This window comes from Lissotriton vulgaris, chromosome 11 (genome assembly GCF_964263255.1).
Source record: "Lissotriton vulgaris chromosome 11, aLisVul1.2, whole genome shotgun sequence".
Taxonomy (NCBI): Eukaryota; Metazoa; Chordata; class Amphibia; order Caudata; family Salamandridae; genus Lissotriton; species Lissotriton vulgaris.
The window spans coordinates 193,630,979-193,650,986 of record NC_141699.1 but is presented as its reverse complement, the minus strand read 5'-3'; the positions used below and the strand labels follow the sequence as shown (position 1 = coordinate 193,650,986).

Genomic DNA, 20,008 nt, shown 5'->3' with positions numbered 1-20,008 from the left:
TGGTGAGAGAGGGTAAACCCAAAAGGCGAAACATATTGCTTTGCCAATGCCTGTTACTTGCATGCTGCAAGCATCACTTTTAAAGTTCAAAGAGAGCCATGAAGCTGGTTTGTGAATTCAAGAAGTAAAATGACGTGTGTCAATTTGCTCACCTATTTGCCTCTCCAATAATTTATACATAACACCAGAGACCAATATATCCCTGGTGATTTATAGACTGCTTGTGCAGCACCTGGCCATTGATAATCCAGCGCCTTTAGCCTGTTCACAAACTCCTACCAGCTAAGGGTTGGAGTTGCCATCCCCTTTTTAGGTCTTTCGCCTAGTGTTGCAGTGCGCAGCACAAGACATTTAGTAGGTAAAAATGGGGATTCAGAAGCTGACCTAGGAATGGCACACGTATAAGCGTGTGCTTTTCCTTTTGGGGCACGCTATTGGACTTTGCGTGCCTGTTTTTCACTAAGACCGCAGGCAATAGGCCAAAGGCGGCCTCATTGCTCCGCCCATGGCCTATTGGTGTCTGTTACGCACAGGCCCGACATCTGTTTCCTATTATCGTGCACAGAGGCGTGCGCGATAATATGAAATAGATGTCTCGGTGTGCCGCACGCGCACCTCTTGTTTAAAAAGTTTCTATTACTTCCTTGTTAGAGGCTTGTCACTTTAGCATCCCACTTAAAGCCCTACAGATAACAGATGGAAGCCTTCCTTGCTCATCGGGACATCATCATGAAAGTTCTTTAACTGAAAAAACAAACAATCTTGGAATTGTTGGAAGTAAAACATGAGTGAAACTCGGTTCAGCTCATTTTGACCTCTGGCCTCTTAATTGCATTGTGTCTCAGTCCCTGTCTCGGGTGTGAGGGCTGATTTTGGAAACGCTGGTGTGTAAATCTGGAGTTGTGTGGGACATGAAGGCCAGTCGTCTCTGAATAGGGCGGTTGTTGTCCGGGTGGTGTGGCTGTCTCCCGGGGAGAATCACATGGGGACTTATAATTTCTTGGCTTTTGCCCCTTGCAAGAATGGAAGCGTGATCGCACCGCTCTGCAGGGCAGCGGCTCAGGATTGCCATGACAATGGCGCAGGCATGAAGCCAGTGACGTTTCAACAACAACATTCGCCCCGCTTAGGGAAAACTGGACTATAGCTCCCGGCATGCATTGGGCCTCCCAGACCTGGAAATATCTGTCCCTGGCTGGTGTCGCATGTTTATAACGTCACGGAGCTCGACGAGCTTTGCTGTGAGGTGGCGCTGGCAGAGATCCGGTGTAGTGTGGAGGGAGGTGGGTACACTGTGTCGGTTATTGCAGGTGCTTCTCGGCACAGCTTGATCAGTTTATTCAAGCGGGGAGGGCATGGTTCTGCTTAAGACCACCCATGAGAGATCGGTCTTGTTTATGTCGGGGGAGGGGCGGCGCTTTATGAACCTTGAGATGAGGCTTACTTGCAGGCAGTGTGTGAAAGACCTTTTAAACTCAGCAGGTGAGCCTGTTTTTTGGCAGCATAAGTCCTTATTATGTTATGGTACTTTATCAGGGCTCTAAAAATTGTGCTAGTCCTGCAGGTCTAGTACCTTGGAAAATCCCCTCTACCTAACTGCAACCTGCTTGACCTCTGTCTCTGAAAACGGAGCAAAAGTGACAAGTTAACACGAATTACGGGCATCTTTATTGCTCATTCCCTTTGTGAGCAATAAAATGCCTTTAAATCTTGTTAACTTGTCACTTTTGCTCCGTTTTCAAAGACAGAAGACAAAAGTTAGTTTGACTTCCTACTCGCCAGAAAGGGCGAGTAGGACCTAAAAATAACTCGTCCTCATCAATTCTCCCTTGCAATGCGAGCAAGCGAGTGGATTTGTCGAGCTCTGTATCATGCGAAATATATAGGTACATAGTATCTATAAGCATGTGGCCGTATAAAGCCGTAAAAACAATAAGCTAAAACGGCAGACTGGCATGTGAAGACTATGTTGGGCAATCTAGTGTAACCTGCTTGAGGAGACCCTCCTTGTGATGTACATTGTATTCTAGAATCCCTGACAGTATGTGGCAGCTCACTGTAGGTACATCTGCAGAACCCTTGATAGCATGCGACAAGTCACAGGAGGTAAAGCTTCAGAAACCCGGTCAGCATGTGACAGTGCACAGCAGGTAAAGCTGCAGAGTCCCTGATAGTACATGGCAGTACACATGGAGTAAAGCTGCAGAACTCCTGATAGCATGTGGCAGCACACAACAGGTAAAGCTGCAGAATCCCTGTGTAAAGAAGTAATAGTCCTTGTGAAGTTAATTAAAATAGATTTATTCTTTAGAAAGGATCCCATCCATTTGGTAACAAATCCCAATCAGCCAGACAGCTCCAACTCCCAAGCTTTTCTAAACATAACATTCTAATTAGGCTGCTGGCACTGATGTAGAAACATTCTAATCTAAAAGGTGTAGCATCAAGATGCCACACCCTGACAGCATGTGACAGTTCTTGACAGTTAAATCTGTAGAATGCCTGATAGCACGTGACGGTACACAGGAGGTAAAGCTGCAGAACCCCTGACAGCATGTGGCAGTACTCGACGGGTAAAACTGCAGAACCCCTGACAGCGTGTGGTAGTGCTCGTTTTTTTGTGCATAGGTGTAAACAGTTGTTGGGGTCAATTCTAATTTCTCCTGGTTTCATGTTTATAATAGCTCTGGTAACAGCCCATAAACAACCTGTGTTACTGGGGGCTTATTCTCGCGTTTCTGCTAGTTTTCACAGAGACTTTGAGGAATGCGCCTCCTCAAGATAAGCACAAGTTTTATAGGATTCTTTTGTTCCACTGTCAACATTTCTTGTGTTCTCTTTAGAAGTGGAGTGGGGCGGGGATTTTATCACTCTTCTGTCCGTTTGTCTACAAACCTCTGGTGCTGTGTTACAAATGTTGTGGTCAAAGATTTACTGTGTGCGATAAATTTAAGGCTTGTTTTACTGTGTCTTTTAATACTTGTGCATGCTTGTTAATTTAGTATAATATGGCTATTAGTGCTTCACATGTAAAAAAAAAAGTGTCACAGCTTGAAACAAGCATTTGCAATGCAATAGGTCTCGCATTTAAGTGAGTTTGAGCTATTGACATTGCAAATGACAATGCCTTTTATTTTTTTTTTTATTGTTTAAGGCATAAATAAAAGGCATTGCCATTTACAATTCCAATAGCGTAAACTCGTCCTGTATCCCCTCTGCCTCGTCACTAATGCCTTCTATTCTCTCTTCTCCCTCTCTCCTCGCCAGTCTTTCAGCTAATTTTTAGGTCGAGCCTGAAGCAGCGTGCATGCAAAAATGCAATGCAATAGCTATTGGTATTGGTGTTGCATTATTATCAGCAATGACAATATCTCAAACTTTAATAATGTGGGAACTATTGCATTGCAAATGCTTGTTCTCTTAAGTGAGGAATCCTACGCTCTCCCTATGTATGGGTTGTCCTGCTTGAGGAACTCTTTGAAGTGCAGGATCTGGAGGAAAAAAAACAGCTGCATTATCTTTGTGACACTGGATGCAGATGGTGTGCACAGGTACTCCTTTTCGTGGACTGGAACTTATCTTTTTTATCATCAGACTTTAACTCTGGTCACGAGAGAGCATGGCGGAAAAGAAAGAAAGCCTGAGGAAAAGAAAGGTAGGAAAACAGTGACATGGAAAGAAGTGAGATAAAGAGAGAGAAAAACGTGAAGTGGTGGGAATAAGAGGGATGATGTAAATTCAAGTCTAGGCAGCCTTGGAATTTGGCAAACTCGAACTTGGTTGCTCCAGTGGCGAGCTCCTAAGAAAAACTTTGAGCTCCATCAGTAATCTAGTGAAAAATGAAGGACTGAAAAATCCACTTTTTCCATACCTGCTCTGAGAGACAGAGTTTAACTCTCTGGTATTCTGAGTCAGGGCGAGACTGGAAACCAAAGGCACACTTGGCAAAAATATTCCAACCAGCTCCACACTGCAGCTAACAGTGAAGAGTAGACGCAAGGGGGCTTTCATGTTTGGGTTGTGCTGCCCACCCTGCTCTGAAGTCAGCCCGTCACCCTTCAACCTACTGGGAAAATGCAAGAGTGGCAAAATTCCCACTCAAACCCATGTTAGGAAACCTTACCATTTCTACAGAAAGAAAAAAAACACTGCCTATGTGTCTGCCTGTATCTTCTTCGGTCTGTGTTAGAGCCACGCCCTGTGCCTGGGACTCTTGCTAACTTGCAGCGTTTTCTGAATTACACAGTGTTGCTGTTTGTTCTGATGACAAATTATTTGTTAAATGTATTTATTGGCATTTTCATAGTTGCAGTACAGAAACAATACTCAACATAGATTGGAAGACGTTTCAATGATAATATCTCAGCATCAAGTTCTTTATACAGTGGTAGACATCAAGACGGCAGCTGCATGTCCCTTCGGCTCCTCTCAGGCCCACCCCCCATCCCTTTACCCCCCCTATCCCTTTTCCCACCCCATCCCAAGACATCACTGGGAGTCCGTAAGTGTAGGTCCATAGTGTTTAAGCCATGCCTTCCATATTCTCCAGAACTTTTTGGGACAGCCACTTGCCTGATAGTTTGTTTTCTCTCCCAGCATATACATGGCCATATATTTCTTCCATTCAGTCAGTGTTGGGCATAGCACTGCCCCCCATGTCTTGGCCAGGTCACGCTTCACCACCACCAGCCCTAGCTGGAGTAGCAATACTTTTGTCCTAGGGAGGTCAACGTCCGTGGAAATTCCCAGCAGAACTAACTGCTGGGAATTTCCAGCTCCCCTCCAGAATGGCCTCCAGCTCCTCCAACAGGTTCGTCCAATATCTCTGAATCTGGGAACACTCCCAAACTGTGTGGAAGAATATACCTCCAGGACTCAGCAGCGCAGGCAATTGGGTTCCTCTGCACTCCCTATGTGATGTAAACGTGCCCTATCGTAGTATGCCCTGTGTAGATACTTAAGTTGGATCAGTCTTAATTGTGATTTGATGGCCACCTCGCGAGGGTGCATCAGCTCCATTTCCCAGTCCAGGTCCTCTATTTCCCCCATATCTAGCTCCCACTTGGCCTTCATCTTCTGCAAGGAGTCTGGCTTGTTATTGATGATGGTCCTATAAGTCCAGGAGACTGCCTCGTCTCCTATTTTTCCCGTCAAGAGGCGACCCTCTAGTGGTGCATATTCCGGAATATCTGTTGTAGCAATACGTTGTGCCCGCCACGCGTGTGCCAGCTGTAGATATTTATAATGTTGGGATTTGGCCATAGCATATTCTGTCTGGAGGTACAAGAATGTTACCAGTTCCCCTCGAAACATTAAATCTTTCAATTGTGAGATGCCCAGCAGGTCCCATTTCCGAAAACCTCTTGGTTTCACAATTTCTATGAGTCTGTTGCCTACCCATAGTGGGGCTTCCCTTGTCGCTCGACCTCCCCATTTTATCTACCTTTCCGCCTTTTTAGGTCTCGCCTGGCAAAAGCTACGTATGCGTTGCTCTCGCCATGGAGAGGACCTTTTGTAATCGATTCAGCCAAAGCGGAATGCACGCGTGTGGAGATTTAGAAAGATGGCTGCTCTCGATATTCACAAAGGTAAAACATGCACACGTACGGACAAAAAATGCGCGCGCATGTGGACAGCCCAACGCCTACTTTGTTTACTTTAATTTTGTTCGTATGCGTGCATGTTTACCTTTGTGAATGGCGAGTGCAGCCATCTTTGTACATCTGCACGACCGTGCCCTGCCCAGCCCCCTCCCCTTCAATCCATTTACTGACGCTGCACGCTCTCCTCTCAGCCCAGCGAAGTGTCCTGAGCCCGGCCAATCAGCACGCTCACGCTTTTTATTTTACAAAGGGCCGTCACCAGCAGTCTCCCTTCCCCTCTCGCGCTACCTGTGCTCCTCGCTCGCCCTAGCACAGAAGTAATGCGCTGGGCAGAGGCAGGGGAGCACTCCCTCCAGGAGAGCCTCTGTGCCCAGACAATTCACATACACAGGAAAAATATGTGGGATAGTCCCTATCTGCATGGCCCCATTCATTCAACACAATGAGGTGGGTTGCCCAATAGTATGCCCATAGGTCAGGGAGGGAAATACCGCTGTTATATAATGGTTGCGCTGTAATGTCGCCAGCGCTATCCTCTGTGGTTTCCCATCGCAGAGGAACGTCCTTAGTGTACCCTCTATTCTGGTGAACACCTCATCCGGGATCCATTGATGTGTTTTGCAGTTCATATAGGAACTTCGGGAGCACTATCATTTTATAAAGTGCTGCCCGGCCCTGCAGGGTAAGCTGTAATGTCCGCCACCTGTCAACATCTGCTCAGATTTCCCTGTGTTTCCTATAGAGGTTTCGTTCCAGTGCCATCGCTGTGTTCGTCGTAACATGGATACCTAGGTATTCAATATCTTCTGGGGCCAGTTGGAGTTCTGGCACACATCACACCCACTACCTCTGCCCACTAGGTAAAGACAGGATTTCTCCCAATTAATCTTGTATCCCGCGTGTGCTCTGTATGTTACGCAACTATTCATTATATTAGGGATTGATGCCTCCGGCTTTGTGATGTACATCAGTATGTCGTCCGCATGCAATGAGATGCGTTCATCCGGTCCCTCCTCTCCTGGACCCCGAAATCCCGTTATTTCTGGGTGTTTCCTAACAGCACACGCAAGAGGTTCCAGGACCAAAGCAAAAAGTAGAGGAGACAGGGGGCATCCCTGACGGGTGCCCCTGCCGATCGACAATTCCCTGGACACCACCCCGGTCACTCTAGTTCTGGCCAATGGTCTTTCATAAAGAACAGCAATCCAACATCTGAATGCCGGGCCAAACCCAAACTCCTCCAACGCTAACATAAGAAATGGCCAATGGACAGTATCAAAAGCCTTTTCGGCATCCAGAGACAGGATGAAATGTGGATCTTCCTTAGTGGTTGCCACCTCTAACCAGTTATGTAACCGCCGAAGGTTGAGCCTTGTCGACTGCTTAGGCATAAAGCCAGACTGGTCCCGATGTATGAGTCCCGCTATCACCCCGTGAGTCTGTTAGCTAATATTCTAGCCAGTACTTTAGTTTCCATGTTGATAAGGGAAATGGGTCTGTACGAGCTACACTTCTGTGGCGGTCTGCCCTCCTTGGGGATCACCACGATTGTGGCAGTCCTCAGATCTCTAGGAAGACTGCCTGTCTTGTGTGCCTCCAAATATAGTTTGAGGAGGTGTGGGCTAAAGAGTGTTCTGCTTAAAAAATTCTGGACGGAACCCATTGGGGTAGTCTGAGACCTGCCAGTCTTCAGCTGGCCGACGGCTGTTAAAATTTCCTCCTTGGTGATTTTCCCATCTAATGTCTGCAAGTCACTATCTGTCAGCTTTGGAAGTTGCGTGAGCTGGAGGTAGGCCTGTATCTGTTCGGGTCCCACCAAGTCGCGATGTGTGTGAAAGTGTTCATAATAGTCTGCAAATGCGTTGGCGATTTCTACAGGGGTGTCATGCGTCTGACCAGTGTCTGTCTGTATCTTTGTCACCCACCTGCTTTCTTACTGAGCCATGCGAGCAGACGGCCCTTTTTGTCCCCCACGTCATATAACCATCGGTGCATGGCTTGTATCGCATGTTGCGCGTCCCTTTTAGCCAACGGGAAATATTCCCGTCTGAGAAGTTGCATTCTGCGCAGCAATGAGGGGTTACTACTTGTGCTGGCCTGTGTATCCATTTGCAATAGTTGGGATTCAAGACCTGCAATCTGCTCGCCCTCCTTTCGTTTCTTATAGCTGTGATGTTTTGGGCTCTATCCCACTATGCCGGTTTGTAGGCATCCCACAGTATAATAAACAAGTCTACTGACCCCACATTCTCACTAAAATAAAGTTCAGAGTCTACCCTAATTTCTTTGGTAGCCTGCAGGTCTCTCAATTCCCATGGACTGAGTTTCCATTCCCCTGTGAGAAGGCTTTGTGCGCACCTGAGTAGAATGAATAGGCTCCGGTCTGGAAGTGTTGCTTTGTCCATACATCTGTGAGTGCCAGTGTGTCGGTGAATCTTTTGAGTGTCGTCTCCTTAGGGCCTCCCATAGGGACCGTTGTATGATCCATTGTGGGGTCCATTTCATCTTTAAAATCCCCCCCAATGATGTCTGTGTCTGATTCCGCTTCTAGCAGGACTGTCGCTAGTTTTTCTAGTGTTTTTCTGTAGCCTTGGGGGCGCATATACCCTGATTAAGGTAATGTTTCTCCTACCCCACATCCCCTTCACTGCAACATATGTACCACCTGGATCTGTCCATGTACGTTCAATTCTGAAGGGCAAGTTTTTCCTAATCAGCATTGCCACTCCTCTTGCCCCCGTCGAGAAGCCGGCATGTGCTAGGGTCTTGTATGCCCCTCTACCAATAAATCCACAGAGTTCCCTTTAAGTGTGTCTCTTGCAATAAGATGACTTTTGGTTTCAGTCCTTTGAAGTGCCGCCACCAATCCTCCCTTGATTTTATTTCCCATCCTATTCACGTTCCAGGAGAGGACCGAATAGGTCCCTAGATTAGGTGTGGCCATCCCGGTGGTATAATGTCCTTTCCTGACGTCTAGACCGTCTCCACCGCCCCACTTCTGCTGTGTCTGTGTTCTCATGATATCTACCTGCCCACCATGGCGCCATTTAACGATGTGAACCCCCCGACGCCCCCACACACACACACACACACACACATACTCCCTCATCATCCAACCGACTATCCCTTGGGTCAGACTAGAGGTATGTCGCCCACCCACCCAAACTCACCCTCTCAAACTGTGCCCTGCCCTTTCAGGCCCCGCTCACACAGGCCTGCCCACTACAAGTCGGCTATCTAGTGTCGGAGCCTGTACGCTGCTAATGTTTCTTATTATCCTTCGGGCAGGGATATCCCACATCAATGGTCCAGCACAAAATATTCAAACCTGAAACAGCAAACGAAAACCACTCCTATGGGGAAGGATAGGGGGTGAGGGAAGGAACGGATGGGAACGGGCCGAAAGGGAAAAAACAAAAAACAACAAAAGGCGAAAATAAGAAATTCACATTTAGGAAAGGATAAACAGCACACGTGGGGAGGCGTGCAAGCTCCTCCGTATTTCCGCTGTCCTTGCGGTTCTCCACGCTAATTTCTGCACGTAATTCTTCCGCGCCTGCTTGTTGAGTCTGGATGTCTATCTCGGTCACAGTGCCTGTCTCTGCCTGGTTCTCCAGGAGATTGATGTTCTGCAGCAAGGGATGCTCTCCCTCGTCTGTCTTAATATCTTGATCGGTGCATTCCGCTGAACGTTGTTGTGCCATATCCTCGGTCTGTGGTGGCCCTTTGGGTTTCTCTGTGTGATGTAGACTCTCAGATTCCGAGGCTTGAGGCATTGATCCTGTTATTCTCCTGCTACGATATGGCATTGCTCTATGTGAGTCGCTTTGCGCATTCTCCATATTCCTTCCTTTGAGCCGCTGTGTTTTAGGTCTGTTGCCGTTCCTTGATGGGATTCTCCCTGAGAGTGCCATTGCGCCACCGGATGATATCGGCATGGGGCGCTCCTCCAACCAGTGCCATGCCTCCTCGGGAGTGTTAAAGAAGAGCGTCCTACCTTGGTAGATCACTTTAAGTTTGGCGGGGAATAGAAGCATATATGTGATTTGAAGTTGGCGCAGCTTGTCTTTCACAGAATCGAACGTTTTACGTTGTTTATGTACTTTTCGGGAGTAATCTGGAAACACCATGATCTTTTTGTTGTCAAAACGAATGTCTCCTTTTTGCCTGAACTCTCTAAGGATGAGGTCTCTATCTTGATAGTTCAGGAATTTCGGCAAAGCCCCTGGTATTCTGTGTGCTCTTTCGATCACGAAACATGTCGAGAAGCGGGCGTTAGGGAAAGTGACCAGCAACCACTTCCGCAGGTAGGCCCCTGCATCTGTCCCTACAACGGCCTCCGGAAATCCAAGAAAGCGGAGATTATTTCTTCTGGCCTGATTGTCTGCGTCGTCGACCCTCCAGAGCACTTCTTTCATGGCCGCCGACAGGGCTGTTACCTCACCTCTGAGGACATGGGTAGTGTCTTCAACTGCCGATATTCGATTTTCCGCTTGCGTTACCTTCTCTGATACTTTATGCAGGTCTTGACGGAACAAGTTAACATTGATTTTGATCTCGTCAATCTTGCCCCAGTGCCTCTCTGGAGGACTGGATCGCTTGAAGGAGGACGTTGTTTTCAGGTGGGCCCACAGACCCGGAGGGGGGGGTTCCCCACGCAGGTAGAGGCTTAGTTAACTTATCCATCTTCCCCTGCTTCTGCGTTTTGATGTCTTTATCCCGCGCCATCTGAAGCCGCCACCCGTGTGGGCTGAACTAGCCCCGGCTTTGATCGTACCACAGGGCACCCCTCTTCTGGTTACTTTCTGACGATTTTACTTCTCTGTGGCCAGTTGACGACAGTGTCCCTCACTGACCGCTCACCCCCAATTAAGTCACACCCCCAACTACTTCCACTATAGGGGCGGGGGGAGAGAAGGGTGGTGGTGTCCTCTCACAACTGGTGCCCACTTGCCGCTCTGTTTTGCCTTATTTGAATTGTCTCTAAATAAATACTTTCTCTCTACTGGGACCCCCTCTCCTTAACGCTGTTTTGCCTTAAGGCAGTACCGGCACCTCCTTTGCTTAGGCCCCCCTTGTCCGGTGTCACTCTCCTCTCGGGTGGATTGACCCATGTACAAAGCCTCGGGTGCTAATGTGGCCACTGTGGAGGTGCGGGCCCCTTCACCTGGCCTGCTGCACACCACGATCTTCTTTTACGTCCCGGGCCTCCTGGATATGTGAATGGGAAGAAACCTGCCCCCTGCAGTATGGAGCACCCGTCTGTTGCACACAAGAGTGAATGGTGTTTTGTTTGTAAAGTCTCGTCATTACGCTCTCCCTTCCCCTAATCGCTCACCATATCCCTCACCTCAGTCACCGTATTCGCTGATTTGCACCCCCTCCGTCGTCTCGCCAGATACTTCTAGGTGGGCGGGGGGCTCTGTTCTCCGCGGCGACTGCTCTGGCGTGGCCAAGTCTCTGGCAGATCACCGAACTTCCCCGCTGTCTCGGGGTCAGCCAGCTCACCGCTTCTATCTCCGGCGTCGGGGTACCTTCCCCTGTTAGGATTGGCCGTCTCACATGGGCAGCTGCCGCTCCAATGGTGCGGTCGATTTTCCTTTGTCGCACCGCCTCTCCCGTCGGCCGCTCACTTACGGGCCTTACGCCTACCCCCTCAGTGGGATTCTGCGCCTCAGGCTCACCCTCCGTTGCCCAACTCCACGCTGCTTTACGGCGGCAGACGGGGGTTCCAGAGGGGCCTGGGGGACGCGGGGAGAAGAGCAGGGACGCACGCAGTACCTCACAGCGGCTTGCTCTCTCTCCCGCCGTCTTGGTTCAGCCACGGGTCTTGCGTCGATCTATCGCCCTCGCAAGCCTCTGTCTTCATCACTCCGATCGGGCCGCCACCATTTTGTTTTCAGCCTGGGCTCCGCTTCAAGTCGGGCCCCATGCCTCTGCCGAAGGATTTCTGAACGCCTGATCCGGCCGGCGCACAAACTATACATTCCAGCACTGTGCCTGTAAGTTTCTTCCTTCAGTTTGCAGATGTGCATGCAAAAAATGTCAGGATCTCTTGTTGGCCATTGAGCTCTGGTCGGATACCTCTAGTCCGCCATGCTGCTGGCCACCCTGAGGAGAAAATTTGACGAAATCACTGCCACTTTGAGAGCTGTCCTGGCTCCATGTTCACCAAAGGATTTCCTTCATGGTTTTCTTCCCCCAAGCTCTGCCTTAGACCTTTCTACAAATGTAGCACCCTTTTTTGAAGGACTGCCTCTCCTACCTCCTACATTATAGATTGAGGTGCTCAGACTATTGGAACATTCAACTTTGTATGTGGGTTCCTCATTTTTGGAGTTCCCATTGTGGCAGGCAGGCATTTAGGTTCATTGGACCTCAAGTAAGGGAACTCTACCACTTTATCTTCAGCAGATGTCAGACCAAGTGGACTTTCTGCTTTATAGTCAGGGTTTTCTCATTTTAAGGGCTGGCCTACAGGTAGCGTCAAATGTCTTGCCTGGATATGTGAAAAAACAAAAAACTTTCAAATAAATAAATGCATATAAACATAGGGTGGCTGTGGGTCTTCCCTCCTCCTCCAGTGGTCAGTTCAACTGTCTTTCACATTTTGCTTTCTACCACTACATCAGCAGGCAGTGCGTCAAACTACTTCGGCTATTTGTTCTCTTACACTGTGGTTGACGCCATTTTGACCACTCGTGCACATCTGCCTAAAAGAAGTCCACTCTAGTGCCAAGGCTGGTGGCCAGTGCTTTACTTTGCCAATTATGTTTTTCTTTTCATTCATAATCCATTTGTTATTTTTTTTGTCATCCTACTGTCATTAAACTATATCTAGTAGATAGTCATTCAAAGCCACTAGTACCTTTCCTTTGCATCAGTAAGAATCATATTTTCCTGTGATACCCATTAAACCTGGAAGATGCTTTCTACACATAACTATACCTGCATGCTAGAAAACACTGCACTGTTCTTTTAAACCTAAATGCAAGTTATTTTTTGTAAAAAAAAACTTTAGGCAGCCGTATTTTTTTCCTTAATTTTGTGGCGTATGCTTGCACTAAAAAAATACACACAAATTAACCATTGCACTACCTTGCCAAGACTAGACCAATTGGTTTTGCCATGCTTGTGCCCTAATATTTTATGTAGCACTTGTCATTATTAGGTAGTTTTTTTAATCTCACTCCCCTGAGATTCCACGTGAGTGACAGTGTGATATTTTTAAGAATCCTTTTTATGTCTTTTAGGTAATTTGTTTTAGTGTGAGCATTTGTGTATTCATGTGTCTTGTTCAGCCACATCACAGCTCTGATGTTGTGGAAAAACACTTCAAACTGTGTGTACTAATTGCTCACAAACCGTTGTAAGCAACCACTTTCTCTGGTGGTGCTGCTTGAATGTGGGCATCATGCCCTGGTTACTTTTTAAAGCGACTGTGTAAAATTATGCAGGCATTCAGTAGCATTTTCACATTCTTGCTCTCGAAATCAACTGAAGACACTGGTGCACGTCCATTCACGTTTCATTATTTTTGTAAGGCAACTACATGGCCCTTGCCTTGGAAGCATTAAGATGCGCACCAGTGGAAAAGCTGTTCTATAAAAAAAATATATCTTTTTCAAATAAGGATTATTGAAGGCCAAGTTGATTTATAAAAAAGAAAAAAAGTGTGGTTTCAATCTACAGTATCAGAACGAAGTGACTCTGGAAGCGGTTTAGTTTGTAACACCTGAATACTGTGTCGCAGAGTGACGCATGAGCGGGAGGAACAGCTTGGGTAGTGCAGTGCTCCCCACTGAACTAGCCATGGTCCCGTGCATCCAGGGAAAACCTGATAGAGACAGAAAATCACCTCACTAGTTCCCTGTTCTATTGTGCTGTAATATTGCTTAGAAGCATCTCCATATAGGCATTCTGCTGCACTGTGTGGGGACAAAATAAACGGGAAAACTCACTTGCCAGTCCCCATCTCTCCTCATTAGCCCCCACTAGAGACTCTCCCACATTAGGCCAGTGCTAGTGGCTCCAAGCATCTGCTTGTGACGTCTCTGTCACACCTGGGTGGAACGACCCTGGGGTAGGAGCTCCTCATGCTGTGCATTCTTAGGTGGCCCATTGTCGCTGTGATTTCAATAAACAGCCTGTCAGTATGTGTTTATTTTCTTCTTCTTGCTTACTACCAGGCTATAACGAGCACATTAAAGCTGCAGTGGCCTTTTATATCGTGCTTGTGCCGCAGATCAGTCCCAAGCACATGAGGCTGTATAATCAGTCTGATTTTTATTTTTTATTTTTTACAAGCCCCACTAGCTGCCCTTGACCACAGGCTCATCGACCGATTGGCGTCTTGTGTATCCAAACTTGCCAATAGCAACAGCGCTGCACACAGCAAATGCCATGAGGTGCGGTGTAGGTTGCTCACAGAGGGTTGAATGCGGGGCCTTAAGCGAACCTCCGCTGCTCTTGGCCAAAAGCCTTATGCAGCATGCGTTGGAAATGAAGTACTTCATAAAAAATAAAAAATAAACAATTGTGTCATTATTATGGCGGACAAAGAACAATGGTTTGTCCATGGTTACATATTCTAGCCCATTGGGGTACCTGGATTAGAAAGCACGTCCCCTGACTCAAAAGAACTTCAGATTAAACATTTGGCTAGATTCCTACTAGATAACGACTATGACACATAAGAGTAGGCACTCTGTGTGATGAAGAAGGCAATCCACTAATTTCTCTTTTTTTTTGTTTTGTAGGTTGCCTTTCGGTAGTCCATTATTGAAGCATGCTCTTTTGTTCCGGAAAAATGCAATGACTATAATGCTTGCATTTTTTTAATTAGTAGCACACTTAAAACACTTTCTCATTGGACTGACCCTTATTTCTAGGTCCAGAGATTTGGCTGGAGTTTGCCCAGTATTCCATTGGTGGCATGGGCCAGGAAGGAGGCATAGAGAAGGTTCGTTCTGTGTTTGAAAGAGCAATAACTGCATGCGGTTTGCACATGACAAAAGGATCAACCATGTGGGATGCTTACCGCGAGTTTGAGAATGCAATTTTATCAACAATCCAGGTAGGCTTTTGAGCATTTGTAGGTAAATCTATTTGTATATGTAGTAGTTTATTTTACTTTCCAGATAAATGTAATGCATCTACAATGTCAATCAGCCCTCATCACCTTTGCATCCATATGATCATGCATCCATTGCATTATCTCTCACTGGATTGTGTGTGCAGTGGAAAGGTTATAAGGTCATTCTGGCCGATCAATGAGTATTTCTTCACCCTTGTTCTTTTCAAACATGTGCTGGATTCTGCTGTGTTTTTACTTATAAGCATAAATGAAGAAAAAACGTGTATACTTTCCTGGGGCCAGCTTAGGGTTACTAGACAATATCCTCTGCTCAAGAGTTACTAGACAATGTGTCTGCGAGTTACTAGACAATGTTCTGTCTTTTTTACCACTATTATTCCAGGTCCACCAAGTTCGATAGCAAGCATATTCTGAGGCACTTAACTCTCTTGAGGTAATGACGTTAAGGCTTTTTCAAGGATGTGTTAATGGGAAGAAACTCCCCCAAAGCAGGTTTTCAAATTTAAACAAATATGGAATGTGGACTAAACACATGCCAAACATGCACAGTAGCATGGTATCGGGGGCCGTAGAAGGGTCCCGAGGGCTGCTCCTCGATCTGGAAAAAACACAAACTACACCCATTCAGTATAGGGCGGAATGTAAAGACCCAGCTCTAGAGAGGTAGTAATGAACAAAATAACCTGACCGATACTAAACAATTAAGAGGCATAATACAACAACTTAAGACCGAGGGAGCGGCAGGTCCAAATGGGCTTCCCAATGCGCTTTTTAAAAAGGACACATATTTCTGGTCGGACCATCTTTCGCCGCTCTTCAATCAGATTTATACGCAGAACAACGTCCCCGTTTCGTGGAAAGGGAACATAATCCATCCAATATTTAAACATGGAGATCACTGTAAGCCTGGAAAATACAGATTGATATCTCTAATTGATGTAGAGGCCAAGCTTTAAGCTTCTTGTCTCCTAGTCCAGCTTCGAGATTGGATGGACGAAAAGAACATAATTCCCAAGTTCCAAACTGGTTTCAGGCAAGGGATGGGCACAATAACAAATTTGGCCATTTTGGCACTTTTAACGGAAAAAGCGGTAAAAAAGAAAACACAGCTGTACGCATGTTTTGTTGATATAAAATCTGCCTTCGACCGAGTGAGTAGAAAGCGTCTCTAGGAAAAACTAAACGCATGGGGATTGCCGAGTCCATTACTGAATGCAATTAATTGACTTATATAGTGGCACCTGGGCAAGAGTGAAATTAGGCGACTGGTGCAGCACAACTTCGAGCATTCATACGCAGCAAGGTCTAAAACAAGGTTGCGTCTTAGCCTCAAGCCTATTTAATTTGTTTCTCCCAGATATCAGTAAATACATGGAAGTAGCAGATTGTCATCCGCCGAATATGGCCAACGAGCCAATTTAATTTTTGCAGTACGCTGACGATATCGTAGTGTTGAGCCAAAACCCCATTGGATTACAAAGAGCAATAAATAACCTATTAACCTATGTGGACCAGGAAAACTTGGAACTAAAAGAGAAAACCAAAGTCGTTCGCCTAGTGGACACTAAAAAAATTAAGTTTAAGTGGTGAGTGAAAGGGGCAACGGTGGAAGAGCTAGGGTCCTACAAAATATCTTGGCATAACAATAGGGCAGGGCATAACACACAAGGAACATAAATTGGCCAAAAAAGTCAAAGCGCAATCGCTAATCTTCGCATACAGATTACTATATAAAAAATTAGATTGCCCGAATCATAACTACCTCTTAAAAGTGACGCAGGCACAAATTCTGCCCACTCTGTCATATGGCCTAGTCACTTGGTGCGGCAAGGAGGCTGACTTATTAAACGAACTTTAGACTTGGGTTTATAAGGCCGTTTTCAACCTGCCAAAGTCAGCCTCCCCAGCTCCGGTCCGGCTGGAATTCGGCCTCCAGAATCTGAAATTCTGAGGCATGAGTGGCTTTGTTAAGCTATGTCATAAATTCCGCTCCTCCGATCAGACACAATGAACAGGATATGCTGGGAAGAAATTAAATACCAGATGGATCAAGAAATACTGAACTCACGAGGAAGTTATTTGAGAGCATCACTGGCCGACCTGGAAATACAAACAGCATGGGAAAATAGCACAGATAGAGCAAGCATCAGTAAAGCTGTCAATGATGCAGCAAAAAATAAATGTTTTCTAAAAGATAAAAAAGCATCTTCCGAACGTCTGCATGGGTGGACTGTTATCAACTCTTATAAATCTTTAAAGCTGCAAGCATATTTAATAGCTCATTTTAGCCTGCAGTTAAAAAAGAGCTACAATGACTATCGGAGGGGCTTGCACGATTCAAAAGACCTACAGCCTTCTTGGAAGAAGACTCAACAAACAGCGCATTGTCCACTATGTGGCTTTTATAAGGAATCTTTAACTCCTATTATGTGTATGCCCAGTAGTTATGGACCTGAGGAGACAGTGTTTAAAATCAATTTTTAACGAACTGAATATTCGCACGTGCAGGCAAGCTGTGATATGCTGGTTCCTCTATAATCTTGGCCTGCCGGGGAATAAAATACTTGGCAGAGGCAAGTTAATCCGGAGGAAAACAAAGAATTATGACTGACCCGGCATGGGCCCAGATGACTCATCTGTGTAATAAATGGACAGAATATAAAACTTATTAAGAGATTATTTAGTTAGCTGGACCACAGAAGTTGGTTTTAAAATGCATTTGACACTTTACTGTATAACTGCTCTTTCTTCCAGGATCCTGCTATTTTTCAGGGCTTTTTAATTAGCCAGCTGGTTGTTTTTAAAATGTTGACTTTGGCAGTTCATATTTTAAGTTTTACATTGTGTTGACTCACCGATAGTATGTCTTTTTTGTTACCATTCACTTGAGTGTGAGTGACTATATAACAGTAAGGTCTAAAGCACTATCATGGTTTTAGCAATGAAAACAATGTATTCAGTCAATATCTCTATAATGCACTTCATAACATTTTATGCCGATGGTCAAGCACCTGCACTTTAGCTTAACAACCAACGGGATCCCATCATTGTTGTCTGGTTTTAATTGTGAATGGAATGTAAAGATATATTTTTATTTTTTTGGAAATTTGTAAAGATTTGAATTAATCATACAATAAACAATGACTTGACTTGAATGTGCAACCCAGTGCAACAAGTGGTCTATGAACTTAAGAAATACCATGAAGGGGCCTGCCAGTTTATTGAAAATTATAAACTGCACACCTCTCTCTCACACATGGAAACACTTCTCACATAGGATCAAAACTAAGATCATGCATTTCCAACCACACAACCAACAAGGTTTTGCATGCTACCCATGTGGGCAAACGCTTCAGTGCCCCAAATGAAGGTAGTAAGCACTATATAAATGTGGCAATACAGTACATAGTAAATAACACCCAGTGTTCAGCCAATGTTATAACTCCCAAAAGATTCAGAATTGTATTTACAGAGATGTAATTGAGCATTCAATCATCAATGGGCTAGCACCTTTAGGTGCATCAAACCTCAATATGTTTGTAGTCCCTACCAACTACATTTTCTGCAATGCTGTTCACAAGGATCTACGATTTGGTAAACTGAGAACTTCAGGACTCATCTGATATGAGCATACATCTGAGTCTACGGAGTTCTAGCCCTGTTCACCATGCTGTAAATTTACACATGCTCCGCTTTCAACAAAGGCATTCTACAGGCTTAACCACCTCAAAGGATAAGACCACCTCCTGCTAGATGTCACACACATTAAATTAAATAAGCCTATGCTCAATCCCTGGTAATGTGACACAAAGTAGTTTGGCTTAAATCAAAGGCAATGTCTAAATTATTTAAGCAGTGCCTTCACAATGGAAAGAGTCACACAAAACACAATGAAATTCCACAACCAGCCTTAAAAGAAAGAGGAAAGGTTTGTGAGTAAAACGAAGACCACAATGACAAAAACCTTATTAGGAAAACCAGAAATACAAAATGTTTAAGATTAAAGTGACCATAGCACTAACAAGCACAAAGTGCTACTGATAGTCTATGGGAGTCCTAGATAGAAACCTGGATGTGATTTGAGGCCAAATGCGATGGACCCCAGGTCGGATACATCAAATGGATTGGTTGTAGTGAAAGTCAAAAAGTTTGAAAACAGGTTTTTAAGAACCAACACAGAAAAGGACTTTATCACTTTTTGAGATGAAAAGTTCTACTTGAGCGTGCCGCTCTATTCTGTATAAGCGTGGATGGTGGCTACGGAAACGTTGGCTGAGCGGAGGTTTCTCTTGGGGCCATGGAAGGAGAGGCAGTTCTTAAGGTGTTATTGTCCGATGTGGAGGGCCTTTTTAGCGTGCTTGAGCAGCTTGAAAGTTATTCTTCTTTCGACGTGGAGTCTGCGGAGATGTTGGGTGATGTGGTTGTGCAATGGGATATCGAAGATTAGTCTGGCTGCGGCGTTCTGGGTGGTCTGGAGTTTGCAGAGGAGTTTTTGTTGATTCTGGCATAGAGGGCATTGCCGGAGTCCAGTCTGCTGGTGATGATGGCGTGAGTGACCGTTGTCCTGGAGTCGGGGGGTATCCATTTGAATGTTTTATGTAGTATGCGGAGGGTGTTGAAGCATGTGGAGCAGACAACGTTGATTTGGCGATTCATAGTGAGCGATGAGTCCAGTATGATGCCGACGTTACATGCATGGTCTGTCGAGGTGGGTGGGTTTCCAAGGTGGGGGCCACCAGGCGTCAGCCCATGCAGAGGGGGTGGAGCTGAGGATGACAACTTCTGTTTTCTCTGAATTGAGTTTCAGGCAGCTGTACTTCATCCAGGTTGCGACGGCTTTCATCCATTCTAGGAAGTTGTGTCTGGTAAATGTAGGGTTCCTTAGTGAGGGAGAGGATGAGTTGGGTGTCATCGGCATAGGAGACTGTTGAGCCCATGGTTTCTGACGATGGTTGCGATGGGGGCCATGTAGACATTGAAGAAGGTGGGGCTGATCCTTGGGGTACTCCGCATGTGGTCTCTATTGGTTCTGAGAGGAAGGGCAGGAGTCTTATTGTCTGTGTTCTGCCTGTGAGGAATGAGCGTATACAGTCTAGGACCTTTCCTTCTATGTCGGCATAGTGGAGTCTGGTGGCTAGTACGCGGTAGAAGACTGTGTCGAATGCTGCTGATAGGTCTAGGAGGATGAGGGCTGCCATTTGGCCTTGGTCGAGGAGGGTGCGGATGTCGTCTGTGGCAGTGAGGAGGGCGGTCTTGGTGCTGTGGTTGCTGCGTATCTGGATTGGGAGGTGTCTAGGATGTTGTTGGC

General features: G+C 46.0%; 1 protein-coding gene across 1 annotated transcript in view; it reads left to right on the top strand.

Moving 5' to 3' along the window:
• Window positions 1-20,008, top strand: part of SART3 (spliceosome associated factor 3, U4/U6 recycling protein) — a 651,822-nt gene that overhangs the window by 96,945 nt on the left and 534,869 nt on the right. The window contains exon 4 of the mRNA XM_086943090.1: window positions 14,495-14,679. Within this exon, the coding sequence (XP_086799216.1) occupies window positions 14,495-14,679 (185 nt within the window). The remainder of the gene's footprint in view (window positions 1-14,494; window positions 14,680-20,008) is intronic.